General features: G+C 53.4%; 1 protein-coding gene across 1 annotated transcript in view; it reads left to right on the top strand.

Annotated features, from left to right (window-relative positions):
* GRIK3 (glutamate ionotropic receptor kainate type subunit 3) overlaps nucleotides 1-14824 on the top strand; it is a 231828-nt gene that overhangs the window by 168739 nt on the left and 48265 nt on the right. Inside the window, exons 6-8 of the mRNA XM_065888235.1 lie at nucleotides 5389-5562; nucleotides 6308-6451; nucleotides 11982-12089. Of these exons, the coding sequence (XP_065744307.1) occupies nucleotides 5389-5562; nucleotides 6308-6451; nucleotides 11982-12089 (426 nt within the window). The remainder of the gene's footprint in view (nucleotides 1-5388; nucleotides 5563-6307; nucleotides 6452-11981; nucleotides 12090-14824) is intronic.

Here is a 14824-nt window from a genome sequence, read left to right as displayed (position 1 = left end):
ACTTTGCAGCTAAGTACAGGCTCAGGGTGACAGGGATGAAGGTGACTCCGGCAGTGACACCCCATCGTGCCCCCTCCCAGGCTGCGATTGGCCACAGCCACTGTGTGAGTGTCAGCCAACTCAGTGCTGCATCTGGAAACCGGAAGGGCTGATGTCGCCAGCACCCGAGTCCCCACCAAAGCCACAGATGCTGCCCTTCTCACTGAGTCCGGCTGGTGTTTAGTCCTCAGGGAAGTGAGCTGAGTCACGGAGGCTCTAGGCAGGCTCATGTTGGGCATCTCTCAGGCCTTCGGTATTAGGTCAACACTGAATTGGAGAAGAGGCTGAGCCCCGTGCAGAGGTAGAGGGAGGAGGGCGCCCCCTGGAGGCAGAGCTCAGTTTCTCTTCTGTGGCCCCAGCAGTTCAGCTCTGGCCCCAAACTTGCATTCACCGCCCTACAAAGCAAAATCCCTCCATCTCCCCAGACCCACCTCCTTCAAAGGCAGTCTAGGGAAGCTCTCTTGTCTCTAAAGCAGTACCCTTGAGGGGCTCATCCTCCACCTCAGGCAATTTGCCAAACCACTTCTAACTTGTAGCCCCATAGAAATCCCCCCCTGAGAGGAGGATGTAAAACACTGGCCTCTCCATTCCAGGCTCTTCCCAGTGCTGTTTAGGTACCCTAGAGAGCTACCCAGCTGGCTGACCCTTCTTTCCACTTTGGGTGATGGGAGCCCAGGGGCTCCTAGGGGACACAGATGCAGACATGGACAGTTGTTATCAGTGGGGTGAAAGCTAAAAGGTCCCAAGATAAGAGCAGAAGCACCCTTGACCCACCCTATTGTGTGATAGTAGTAGAGTAGTAGTCGAGGGAGGCTTCCCAAAAGAGGTGACAAGCTGAATCTCAGAGTGAACCCACCCAAGGAGGATTGAGAAGACAGGCATTCCAGCCCAGGGATAGAGCACACACAAAGACACTGGCTTAGAGAAGCTGCATGATGGGGACAGGGGCCAACGAGGAGTGGGGAAGGGAGACAAAAGCAGTTTGGTGTTCCTGGGGCAAATATGAGAGGGGGGCTGGGAAGAAAAGTGAGGCCAGAGGGGTGGAGAGTCTTGCAAAGTATACTAAGAAATTTGTGCTTTTTTCTGAAAAGGCAAGAAGGAGCCATTGAAATATGCCAAGCAGGGGAGTGACAGGGTTGGGTTTATTCTTCAGAAAGACCCCTCTGAATGCTGTGTGGTGGGTGACTGAGATATCCAGGGGTGGGAACCAAGGGCTGGTCATAGGACAGAGGGAGGGCTTGGGAGCTGGTGGCCTGGGTTTGACGCCATTGCTCCCCAGCTGTGTAACCTTGAGCAAAACACCTAACCTCTCTGTGACTCAGTTCCTTCCTCTGAAATGGGTGATAATAACACCCTCCTTGTAAGGTGAAAATGTGAATTAAACGAGTTAATACACCTAAGGTACATAGAAACTGTTCTGAGGTCTGTGGGTGCTCAGTCAGTGTTAGCTCCTTGCGATTGTTTTTGTATTTTGCCAAGAGAGGTGAGTCAGGACGATGCAGCTCATGTCTGCTCCTCTCTTCCAATAACCCAGTCACGTCCCTGGGGGCTGAGTCCACAGCCATCACAACTACTGCAAGAGAAGGCAGAATATGAATGTCAGCACTTCCGTGGTGTCTCCCGTGCACCAGACACGTTCTAAGCACATCTGTTAACCCGTTTCTTCCTCGTGACAACCCTATATGGCAGGTACTATTATCATTCCCGTTTTTCAGATGAGGCAACTGAGGAAAGGAGAGTAGATGGCCTGGCCTCCTGGTCTGTGCTCATAACCATCACGTGGGTCTGCTCAGTGAGCTGTTCTCAGGGAGGAGCTCTGGGAAGAGAGGCCTCCTTCCAATGTGTTTCCCCCCTCTCCCTCTGATTCAACAGGTCTCCCCGTCTAAGCCCAGACCCCTCTCTGTGTGTTTCCCAGTTAGGAGTAATAGCTTAGATTAGCGGCTTCTCAAAACACAGATTGAGGCCCCACCCCACATTGTCTATGGCCCATACTTTCCAAAAAATGCTCCAAAAACAATTCTGGTGCATACCTTGTGCCTGGCAACCACTGGGGACATAAAGCACGGGGATTTTTAAATAGGACAGACACGGTGTACTAGTAGATGTGTACAACCAGCTGTCCAAAAAGAGGGAAAACCCAGATATGTAGTGCTTGCCAGTTTTCATGGTGTAGATACTCCCACCATGGCCAATATCAAACTACCAATGAATATCACTGAGCGCAGAGTCAAGAAGTGCTGACATTTAGCTCTTACAAGCCGTTTGAACCCAGCTCCAACACACCACTGAGATGGACCTGGGTACGGTTTCTGCGTTGCCTTCATGAGCTCTGTGACCTTAGGCAAGTCACCTCACCGCTTTGGCCCTGTTTCCTCCTCTCTTAAAAGGGAATACTATTAAATACCTACTTTATAGGGGATTGTGAAGATCAGATGATACACTCCATCGCGTGGGGCTGAGCACACTGCCCACCCTCCACTTCCCACTGAGACTGGGGCCACAGAGACACCCTCTGGTCAATTCCATGGAGACTCCTCCATCTACTCCCGCCCAGCCCCTCCCCCATCCCAAATCCTGGCTTTGAATCAGGGCCCTATTTGTTTGGGCAAGGCTGAGACTAGACTTTCTTGCTTGGGCTCAAATCTGCTCCCAGCCTCTCCCCTAATCCCTAAACCCTTAAAGAGGAAACCAACACAGTGTATTCCAGACAGAGGCCAGCTGGAGGTACAGGAGGAACAGCGGGAGATCAGCACGAATTAGGAACATCTCAGAGACCAGAGGAAGCCAGCACGGTGTGAAAGAGCTGCTCCGTGGGCTCCAGGTTTTATCCCTCATTATCTTTCCATGAGCCATCATTGATTTAACTGAAGCTGGGACTGTGATTGGGCCAGATGTTACTCCTGACATCTGCAGCCATGGAGAGACAAGTACACTGTCCCCGGCCACTCTGTCCCAGCATGGGAGGGAGTGACTGAGTTGAAGGACCCGGGAAAGAGGACGGGAAGTGGGGGGCAGAATGGAAGGGCAATGTGCAAAAGAATAGACAATGGATGAAGAGGAGCCCAGACCTGAAGACCCACTTTCCCCACTAGTGGGACGAGGCCCATCTAGATTGTCAACATAACACGTTTCAAAAAGTAACCTAAGTGTCCATCAACAGATGCATGGATAAAGAAGATGTGGCACATATATACAATGGAATATTACTCAGCCATAAAAAGAAACGAAATTGAGTTATTTGTAGTGAGGTGGATGGACCGAGTCTGTCATACAGAGGGGAGTAAGTCAGAAAGAGAAAAACAAATACCGTATGCTAACACATATATATGGAATCTAAGAAAGGAAAAAAAAAAGGTCATGAAGTGCCTAGGGGTAAGACGGGAATAAAGATGCAGACCTACTAGAGAATGGACTTGAGGACATGGGGAGGGGGAAGGGTAAGCTGTGACGAGGTGAGAGAGTGGCATGGACATATATACACTACCAAGCGTAAAATAGATAGCTAGTGGGAAGCAGCCATATAGCACAGGGAGGTCAGCTCGGTGGTTTGTGACCACCTAGAGGGGTGGCATAGGGAGGGTAGGAGGGAGGGAGACGCAAGAGGGAGGAGATATGGGAACATATGTATATGTATCACTGATTCACTTTGTTATGAAGCAGAAACTAACACACCATTGTAAAGCAATTATACTCCAATAAAGATGTTTAAAAAAATTTTTTTAAACATACAATTACCATATGACCCAGCAATAGTAATAAAGACCTATGTTCATCAAAAAAAAAAAATAACACGACTCTTATGCAAATATAGAATGAACACGTGTGAAAAGTATTCAAGTCATGAACAAAGGAACCAGTAGGATGACAACGCTGGCTCAAAGAGCATTTGAAGGATTGAGTATTTATAGGTGTCTGGTGTAGGGGGAACATAAAATAAGACGGCTAAGTTAGACAGAAAAATGGATTAATATTCTACAGGGCAATAAAACCAGCACCTTGGGGACTATCTTTTCTATGGGCGAAAATCTACGTATTAGCTCAGAATCTGGGCCTTTAACCAGTGGCCGACAGTGAAGTCAAACCCGGGTGCATTCTCCCGGAAACTGCACAGTCCCGGGAGGGCCTGTAAGCGATGCTTCTACGTGACATTGAAAGGACGCGCTGCTCTCCGTCTGCCTCATCTCCAAGTTTGGGTAATTGTTCTTAAGACAACAGAGCTCTGCTCCGCTCCTCACACCAGCCTCCACCTCGCGCCAGCTCTTCTCAGCCTAGCACCTGGCCCCTCCCTCTTCAGCCACCTCCCCCCTTTCCCTTTGCCCCCTGCCCTCCCCAGCTCACCGTGCCCCAGAGCTAAAGCTGGCAGGAGGGGCTGAAGCTGGGCTGCCCCCGTGCATTAAGGCCTGTCTTCTTGGCTTTTAGGCCACCGCACCAGACGGGACATGACCTGGCCCGCAGACAGACAGACTGACTGCTCCTAGGAGGCAGGGGGTGAGGGGGCCTGGCTGATGATGTGGGGCAAGGGTAGAGAAGAGGACAGCTATACTCCTTCAGTCTCAGGCAGAAAAGACTATTTTAATTTAATTCTTTTATCCAAGTGTAGTTGATTTACAGTGTTGTATAAGGTGTACAGCAAAGTGATTCAGTTATGCATGTATATCTATATATCTGTTCTTTGTCAGATTCTTTTCCATTGTAGGTTATTACAAGATGTTGAGTATAGTTCCCTGTGCTCTACAGTAGGTCCTTGTTGTTTATCTGTTTTATATACAGTAGTGTGTATCTGTTAATCCCAAACTCCTCATTTATCCCTCCCTCACCTTTCCCTTTGGTAACCCTAAGTTTGTTCTCAGAAGAGACTGTTTTCAAATACCCTCTCTGGGGGGATAAAATCCTCCCTTCACCCTCCCTCTGGGTAACTTGGAGATGCCCAGATGCAATGCCCTTTGTCTTCCCAAAGCGGACGTCCCCCATCAGAGGATGACGGTCATGACCATTATCAAGTTCCTTTTCTGTTCCAGGCTGGGCATTTGATGTCTACTGCTTCACTGGGGCCTAAAGAGGAGGCATGATCCCCATTTTGTAGATGAAGAAACAGGCTGAGCAGTGTGTCTGAGGTCCAGCAGAGTAAGTGGGGTCAGCCACCAGGCAGACTGGCTGGACTCCTCCACGCTCAAGTGGACTCCAAGCGCAGTGCTCCCATGGGTGCTCCATCCTCACTGCTGAGCCTCACCTCCACAGGGCTCTGCAGGGAGCTGCGGCTGCTCTGGGGCCCCAGTAGGGAGTGTGGGAGGTGAGGCTGGAACTCACAGCCAGCCCACACCTTTGTTTACTGAAACTCTCTCTGTCAAGGATCTTTATGCATTAGACCTGGAGCCCTACCGCTACTCAGGGGTGAACCTGACGGGATTCCGGATCCTCAACGTGGACAACCCCCATGTCTCGGCCATCGTGGAGAAGTGGTCCATGGAGCGGCTGCAGGCGGCTCCCCGGGCAGAGTCTGGCCTGTTGGATGGAGTGATGATGGTACTGCAGCCGGGAGGGCCAGACCTGGGGGCTCCCCTCCCTCCCTCCTTCCCATCATTCCTTCCTCCACCCCTCTGTTCCTCCCTCCCTCTTTCCATTCCTTTTCCTTCCTTCCTCCCTTCTTTCCTTCCTTCCTCCCTTCTTCCCTTCCTTCCTCCCTCCCTTCCTTCCTTCCTTCCTCCCTCCCTCCCTCCCTCCTCCCTCTCCTCCTCCCTTCCTTCTCTCCTTCTTCCCTGTTTCTTTTTTCCCTCCCACCACTTTCCTTCTTAAGACCTGCCCTGTATCTGCCAGACCTTAGGCCAGGGGCCAGGGACACAAAGGAATCAGACAAAGTCCCACCCCAAGTGTGGGAGTGCAGGCACGGAAACAGATGGTTACAGAGAGTAGGAATAAGGACTAGTGGGTGCTGGGCAAGGGGGACTTTCAGTTGTGGCTGGCAGGAGGCCGGAAAGCTGAAGGTGTGCGTAGGGGCAGGCAATAGCAGGGACAACGGCACAGGGTGGCGGGGCCTGGCAGAGAAGGTCTGAGCTGCAGAGGGAGGGAGTCCGGTGTCTACAGAGCTGCAGAGGCAATCCGAGCTTGGCTTCTCACTCGGAGCAGGGATGGTCACCTCCAGGGTCTCAGGGCCTTTCCCTCACCAGGACCCCCTTGCCTCTGGTCGGGGAGGAGAAGGGAGACAGGGCAGGGTGGGCTGAGGACTCTCGGGCCCGAGCTACTCTCAGGCAACCCTGGGCCTCCCCTCCAGACTGACGCGGCCTTACTGTACGACGCCGTCCACATCGTGTCCGTGTGCTACCAGCGGGCACCCCAGATGACCGTGAACTCCCTGCAGTGCCATCGGCACAAGGCGTGGCGCTTTGGCGGCCGCTTCATGAACTTCATCAAGGAGGTGAGTGCCCCCCACTCACCAGGACGGCACCAGGGCCATCTCCTGGGGGCCGCAGAGCAGTCAAGGGCCCAAGTTTGGGAATCAGACAGCACTGATTTCCAATCCACGTGAACTTGGGCCAGTTGCCTCACATCTCTGAGCCTGTTTCCTAGGGTGAAAATGGGCTCAATAGGGACCGATCTAAGAGGATGACTAAGGGGCTGAGTCTTTGGCATATAGTACGTGTTCAGTGGGTGGTCGGCATTGTCAGCAGGACAAAGAGCGGGCTTTAAATTACAACAGATGAGGGTCTTTGCCTCCAGCTGCGTGACCTCAGGCAATCTCGGGAAACTTGCTGAGCCTTGGTTGCCTCATGGGGATGCTGTGAAGACGAAATGAGGCACCATGTGGACAGTGCTTAGTCCTGAGGGCAGAGGAGGCCCATCGGCCAACTTCCCAGCCAGGGTCCCTGCTGGGACCCGGCTCTCCTGGCACCATGGCAACCATGAAGAAGTCCCATCCATGGAGCTGATTCAAAGGAACCAGAGAGCAGGAGCTGTCCTGCCGCTGAGAGGATGACCATGAAAATACACAGTGCCGAAGTTTAGCTTCAGAGTCTCCATCACTGTTGTCCTTATGGATGGTAGAGTTTATTGTCCACATTTTACAGATGGGGATGCTCAGGCCTGGGCTTGTACCTTGGCTCCATCACAACGAGCTGCGTGACTTTGGGTGAGATGATTAGCTCTTTGATCCCCAGTTTCCTCAACTGTAAAAGGGGTATAGTAAGAGTTCCTGCCGCAAAGCATTGTTGAAAAAAACAGGGTGAAAAACTATGTGCGAAGCATGTAGCCCAAGGCTAGGCAGAGTCAAGTCCCAGTAATGGTAGGTGAGGAAGGCTCAGGGGGCCGAGATCTAGGCAGGGTTACTCTGGGTCAGAGGGAGTGACCTGTCCAGGGCAACAACAAGTGCAGTTAGGGGAAGCCCTCTAGGAGGGCTCCATATAGACCACCTCTTTGCAGCCATCACGATGGACCAGGAATGAAGCAGGCTGCTTTGAGAGTTCATTCATTTATTCACTACCTATTTGTGCAGGTCTGCTGGGTGGCCGGCACTGAGCCATGCGCTGGGGATCCAATGGGGCTAAAACAGACGGGCCCCTGCACGGACAGAGCTCACCGCCTAGGGAGACGTCCATCAAGTCATCCCATTAATGAACGTAATCCCATATGCAAAGGAAGGCAACACAGTGAGGGTAAATAGCAAAGAAACCCACCAGTCAGCAGACAGAGCAGCTTGTCCGGAGGCCCCAGTTCACCATGACTGCTTGGGACGAGGCCAGTGACACCTCCTGTGTTTTAGAAAGACACTAAAAGGCATACAGCTTTAGAGTCTGATGCACTGCCTTTGGGCTTTTCTCTGCCTCTTTCCAGCTGTGCGGCTTTACATAAATTCCTGGACATTCCCGAGCGTTAGTTGCCTCACCTGGCAAACACCAGCTAGTAGTCATCATGAGGGAGCACTTGTATCCTTGGCACCAGTCCCCTCAGCCCTAGAAGGGGCTCCAGTATCAGATGTTATGGTAGAAGAGGACCATGAGAGTCCCTTCTCATCCTACCCCTCAGAACTGCGGAGGAAGTCTGATTGTCCGATGCCCTGAGCGAGGCCTGGCTGGCCTGGGCAATCATCGGCTTGTTCTCTGGGAACTCGAAAGCCTGATTTCCAGCCCCGTGAGCCTCCTTCCTCGGCAGGCTCCAACCCAGTAGCTAGAGGTTGGCATGGGTTTCTCAGTGACGGAGCCCACAACCCTAGGACCCTTAGGAGCCAGACGTAAGTGTCTTTGAAGCTTAACTACTTTTTAGCTGTGTGGCCTTAGGTAAGCTCCTGAACCTCTCTGTGCTGCAGGTCCTCCTGAGCAATGGAGATAATAGCAGGTCTGTTATAGGTGTGAGTGAGTTGTGGTGTGTGAAGCACCTGGGACAACGCCTGGCACAGAGAAAGTGCCAAGCTGATTGGCTGCCTTACTATTATTTCTATCATCACGACTGTCGTCGCTCTGGCTTCTTGCTCCCTGGTGGGTTTCCAGCTAAAGAGGACCTCCAGGCCCGAGCTTCAGGGACGTCCCCTACCCATTCACCCTTGCCCCCCGCAGCGCTCGAGGCTCAGTACTGAATCCCTAAAGGGAGCAGATGAGTCACTGTCGTGCCACAGAAAGGGTAGCCTCCCTCTCCACCCACCCCCGCCACCCGGCACCTGCACCCACTGGCCCACACTGGCATACCTGACCCTCCTGTTTCCTGGCCCCGGCCCAGTGAACAGCCCTTACCACTCACTCTTCTTCACAGAGTCCTTTCACAAACAACTTCGTCTCCAGTCCATTTTAGGGAAGTGGAGACCGAGGTCCAGAGCAGCTGCGGGGCTCCCTCATGGCCCTACAGCTGGCCACCCCCGGGACCCAGGTACCCTGCCTGAGCCCAGTACACCGTCTTCCCTCAGACCATTCCCAAGTTGCCTGTCTCCCCATCTGCCTGCGTGACAGTAAATCATTTTAAAGACTTGGCATTTCCGAGAGGAGCTGGAAAATACCAGGCCGGAGTTCAGAGTGTGTGAAGCATCTTTCATTTAGCAAGTCCTGCGTGGCAGCTGGAAGGGGCGGGAGGGCTGGGAAATGTCACGGGGAGGAGCTGCCAGTGGCTCCCTGCCCTGGCCCTGCCCCTGCCCGACTGCCCACAGACAGGCCACGCACCTGCTGACATTTAATTCCTCTGTAGCTGACAGGGAGGAAGGCTCCCCTCCAGTGCAGGTTTGAAGACACCTGCTGTGATTTCCCTGGGGGCTGAGAGGTAGCCCAAGGGAGGAGGGGCCCCAGGCAGAGGAGGGGGAAGGCAGAGGGGCTGGGGAGCCAGCCTCAAGGAAGCTGAGCCTCCCTGTGAAGTCATAAACAGTGGCCTTCACCATCACCGATGCATTTTTTTAATTGAAGTAAAATAATGTATAACATTATGTAAGTTTCAGGTGTACAATGTTATAGTTCCATATCTGTATACATTACACAGCGATCACTGCTGAAGGTCTAGTTACCATCCATCACCATACAGTTGACCCCTCCGCCCTGTGTGCCCATCCCCCACCCCCCTTCCCCACTGGTGACCACCAATCTGCTCTCTGAGTCAGATGCATCTTTAAATCTCCATCCTCAACCCCAATCTCCAGCTCCCTGGGCTTCATAAACTCTCCCCAGTCAACTTGGGCATGATGACCCCAGCTCTTTAGCTCCACTGAGCTCAGTGAGAATCTGCCCGGCACCACCATTACTTGGGACCCACAGAGCTCAGTCCCTCTTCGAGCCTCAGTGGCCATGACTGTAAAATGGGGGCAATCATGACACCCACCTTGCAGGACTGTGATGTGAGGTGGGTGAGCTCATGCAGGGAAGCTAATCACGGATGAGCCTTCTGTGATAGGGTTTCTCCTGAGGCCTCAGGCCATGGCCCAACTGACCATCCCTCCCCCTCCAGCCAAGGAAGCCCTATGGAAGGAAGCTGACTAAGGAAAAATAATAGCTGGGGTTGTATATGCCAGGCACTGTGCTAAGCCCTTTATGCACTTTTGTTACCACCCGTGAAATAGGTCATTTTCCTCTTCCCGAAGCTCAGAGAGGTTGGATGCTTTGTGCAAAGCACTCCTTCCATCCCCTTTTGATTTCCAGCATCCTGGAACCCTCCTAGGCGTGCCCCTCCGCCTGAGCTAATATAACACATGCCTGTCTACACGCTAATACACAAGACTTGACAGTGCCGGACAGCTGCCCGAGTGCTCGGAGATTCCCGTGGGTTTTTGTTTTGTTTTGTTTTGTTTTGTTTGCCGTACACGGGACTCTCACTGTTGTGGCCTCTCCCGTTGCGGAGCACAGGCTCCGGACGTGCAGGCTCAGTGGCCATGGCTCACGGGCCCAGCCGCTCCGCGGCATGTTGGATCCTCCCAGACCGGGGCACGAACCGGTGTCCCCTGCATCGGCAGGCGGACTCTCAACCAATGTGCCACCAGGGAAGCCCTCCCGTGGGTTTTAATGTGGAATCTATAGATAGGCCTCCAGGAATCTGAAAACCTGTGAACTTGTGGGTCATATTGTGAGTGCAAGGGGAACCTTCAGCCACGGAGAGGCTCTGGAGCCTTCTCCAGAACCTGCAAGGTTCACGACCCCAGTGGGATGAGGACCCCACGGGGCCCACATGCCGAGGCTGCTGTGGAGGCTTCATGAGGCGAGCAGTGTGAAGCACCTTGTATCACTAACGCTATGGGCCTGCAGGCAAGGTGTTATCTAGAAGGGGAGTCGGCAAGCTTTTTCTATAAAAAGGGTCAGGTAGTAAATATTTTGGACTTTGCAGACCAGTCTCTATTGCAACTATTCAACTGCAAAGTTGCAGCTCAAAAGCCGTCAAAGACAATAGGTAAACCCTATGGGCGTGACTGTGATCTCATAAACTGTTTACAAAAACAGGCAGTGGGGCTTCCCTGGTGGCACAGTGGTTGAGAGTCCGCCTGCCGATGCAGGGGACGCGGGTTCGTGCCCCGATCCGGGAAGATCCGACATGCCGCGGAGCGGCTGGGCCCGTGAGCCATGGCCACTGAGCCTGTGCGTCCAGCGCCTGTGCTCCGCAACGGGAGAGGCCACAACAGTGAGAGGCCCGCGTACCGAAAAAAAAAAAAACAGGCAATGGGCCTATTTGGGCTTTGACCCATAGTTTGCCAACCCATGCTTTAGAAGATGGAGCCCTTCTTAGTTTGGGTCCTGTACCTTCTCTGAACCTCTGCCTGCCTCTCTCTCTGTTAATGATGCTAAAGGCAAGAAAAAGTAGCAAAAGTACCATTTATTCAGGTCTTAGGTTGTACCAGGCACTGTTCTCCATTTTTCAAGGGACTTAACTCATTTCGCCCTCATAGCATTTTGGTAAGATGGGTAATATTATTAGTTCCATTTTACAGATGAGGAAACTGAGGCAGCGAGGTGAAATGAAATCCCAGGTCCAACTGGGGTTGGACCCTGTATTCTGACCCCAGTTCTTAACCAGGGCATGGGTGGAGCAGGGGCAGGGGTGGGAGACCTTCTCTGTCACCCCCGGCTCTCTGGGGGCTACTCCCAAGTGTTTGGTCCTACAGCCAGAGCTGGCTTGGCCCCTTGGCTTTCTGCCCCTCAGCAGGTCTCGCCTGCCGCGGCCTGCCTGCCTGCCTCCCTGCCCGTCTCTGGGGACCCAACATGAACTCCCCCTTCCCGTGGCTTCAAGGCGGGGGCTCATCTGAGCGCATCTATGATCGGTGTTGTACATGAGAAGGTGCGAGTGTAAAGCTGGCTGAAGAGCATAATAGAATTTATGGAAATTGCTGGCTCGTACCACAGCCCTAGCAATGATGGAGGTGATTATTAATTAATCATGGTCTTGGGGGAACAGTATCAGTGCAAGGAGTAATTAAAATGAAGCATTGTACAGTTGTACGGAATGATGATTTATGAGCCCGAGGAATTGCTGCTCTGCCCTCTCCCCTCCGGCAGGCTCAATGGGAAGGATTAACGGGAAGGATTGTTTTCAACAAAACCAGTGGCTTACGGATGGATTTCGATCTGGACATCATCAGCCTGAAGGAAGATGGCCTAGAGAAGGTGTGTGGGCTCAGGAGTGGGAGGGCAGGCCAACAAGCAGAGGCTCTTTAAATCCCCTACAATAGACCCCAGGCAGAGACCCAGAGCGAGGGGGCAAGACCCAGTCCATCTGCCCCCTTGGGACTCAACATGACCCAGTGTGGCCAGTGCCTTGGGCCATCAGAGAACATGAAGGCCGTCTCAGACTGGAGGGGTGCAGAACCCAGTGGCCTGTCCATGGCAGATACCCAAACCATCACCCTGTGAGCAAGGGCCATCAGAGATGCTTACCCTGGAAAGGAGATGAGAGGCTCAAGGGGCAGACAGACTAAGTCCCTGCAGGGCTGTCATGGGGCAGAGGGACACACGTGTCCTTAGGTAAGAGAAACTTTCTAATGACCAGGGGATGCCTACATGGGGAGTAATGAGCTCGCTGTCACTGGAGGCATTTAAGCAAAGATTGAACAAAGCGATTGCTTGTCTGGGGGACTGGAGGTGATTCTTGCTCTTGGAGAGAGGTTGAAGCACGTGGATTCTGAACTCCCCACTGTATGCTTCTAAGGCCTCTGCGATTCCGGGGAATTTCAATGCGGAAAGCAAGCCCGCGGGGCTGGGCCTCCCATCTGGCTACCATAGAAATGTTTGTAACGGGGCCGATGCTGATCCCTGGGAACCTGCAGCATATTCTGACAAGGTCAGGTTGCTGACCTGAGAAGGGAATTTCACATTAGCCCCTGATTCTCAGCATCCCCTGGGACCTTGGAGCTAGGGGCTCAGCCACACCCTCTCCCACAGCAGGCTGGTCTCTGGGAGCCACCAGGGCACCTCTCCAGCCCTGGGAGAGGGGGGTGTCTAAAATGCAAAGAGGCCAGAAGTGAAGTGGCCACCCCTGATCCTTCAGGAACCCTTGATTCCTCTGCTCTCCTCCTCTGCCCTCTCTGGTCCGGGCCTCTTCCTTGGATTATTTTAACCCCCCAACCTGGCTTCCCACCTCCACTCCCGGGCCCTCCAGCCATCCTGAGTGTACACACAGATGAAGCTCTATCCTGCCCTGGGACTGAGCTTGGCTCCCCAGTGCCAAGGCATTCAGTATCAGTCCCTCACCCGGCCTTGAAGGCTCTCCAGGAAACGCCCCGGTTGCCTCTCCAGGCCTAGTCTCCACTGCCCCACCCACAAACGTTCCCCATGGCCCAGTCATACCCACTCCCTCCTGCACCTCCAGGCCTTTGCCCTTGCGAGCTCCCCAGTTGCACGAGTAGCCTGTTTCCTTGGTTCATTCCCACAGTCATGGACCTGGCTCTGCCTGTGTTGCACTTTGTGGCCGAGGTGACTTCCTTCGATCCTGAGTTTCCCACAGACCCATGGGGCCACCGTGCTGGGGCCGGGTGGCCAGGGCAACCACTCTTCTGCAACTCTTTCAGCCACTTACAGCATCAGTCCCTTAAGGACAGGCGCTGTGCCCTCTGCTCCTAAGATGATCGCGGCCTGTTCGTCCAACCCTATTCAAACTGTAGCTTATCAAGCACTCTGCTAGCTCCTATTTAAACTCCTGCAGTGCTAGGGAGCCCCCTTCCTCCTCTGGCAGGACTACTGCAATAGTTGTCACTCAGTCTGTCTCAGTCGCTGTCTCAGCTCTCCATCTCTGGGGATAGCCTAAAATTCTAAGGATGGCAATTAGATGGCAGGTATGCCACCACCTCCCACTCCTGCGCCTGTGGCAGGCATCAGTAGTTGCCCATCAGAGCACCCTTGCCATCTGAGCCTACCCGCAGCTCCCACCAGCCCTCCGGCAACGACACAAATCAACCACAGCTAATACTCGAGAAAAACTCTTTACTATACCTAGACACAGGTGACCAGATTGAGGGCGGAGAGCCTCTGAAGACTGGGTCCTCCTCAGTCTTAACTGTTCTCGCAACCCCACGGCACCTGGTGTCCAGCAGGTCCTGCAGTTGGAGCTCAGTAGATGCTTGCTGGGGTGAGGGCTCCTGCTGGTCACTTGGCCGCCAGCCAGCTGTCTGTTGTGCGCCTCCTGCACCCAGGCCCGCCGCTAGGGTCCCTCGTGCTGGGCTGGGCTCTGAGCTCAGCCCCCTTGAGAGAAGAGCCTCTTGGACGCTGTCTGCTTGTCTGCTCTCCTCTTGGCTCTGGGGGCGGGGTCTGCACAGACAGAGATGCTGCCCAGAGAGGGTGCTGAGCCCCCAAACACAGCTGCTCTGCCTCTCATCACTTCTGTTTGCTAAGTCGGGTCATAACTGATCCAGCCAGCTCCAGCCGGTGGCTTGGGGGGATTCAGGCAGAATTACGCAAGCATAATTACATGTCTCTCTGCTATGCGTAGCTCTCTTAATGGGATGTTTGCATTCGGCCTCCCTGTTTAATTGATTAAGTTTCCTGAGTACCCCACCCCAACTGGGACAAGGACAGAATGGGCAGGCCAGAACCTTCCTTGAGAGAGAGGAACTGCGATGGACACAGAGCTGGGCAGAGTTGGGTCCCAGAGGATCTTCAATAGGCCCAGGGCTTTAGAACGATTTGTAAACTTGATTTTCCCTTGCTTCCCTCCAGCCCCAGGCCTCGTATCCACAAGGGCACCATGGGGACAGAGATTACGCCACCTCAGCCAGAGTGTCTGCCACCATTAGGTGTAAAACCACAAAGCAAACTGCCTTCTAACCGAGTGGCATCCAGTGCCCCCAGTGAGGGTTTTCTACTCCATTCTGCCCCAAAATAGCTGCAAAGACCAGCGTCCTGCTACG

This window comes from Phocoena phocoena, chromosome 1 (assembly GCF_963924675.1).
Source record: "Phocoena phocoena chromosome 1, mPhoPho1.1, whole genome shotgun sequence".
Taxonomy (NCBI): Eukaryota; Metazoa; Chordata; class Mammalia; order Artiodactyla; family Phocoenidae; genus Phocoena; species Phocoena phocoena.
This window is presented reverse-complemented; position numbering and strand designations above follow the sequence as displayed.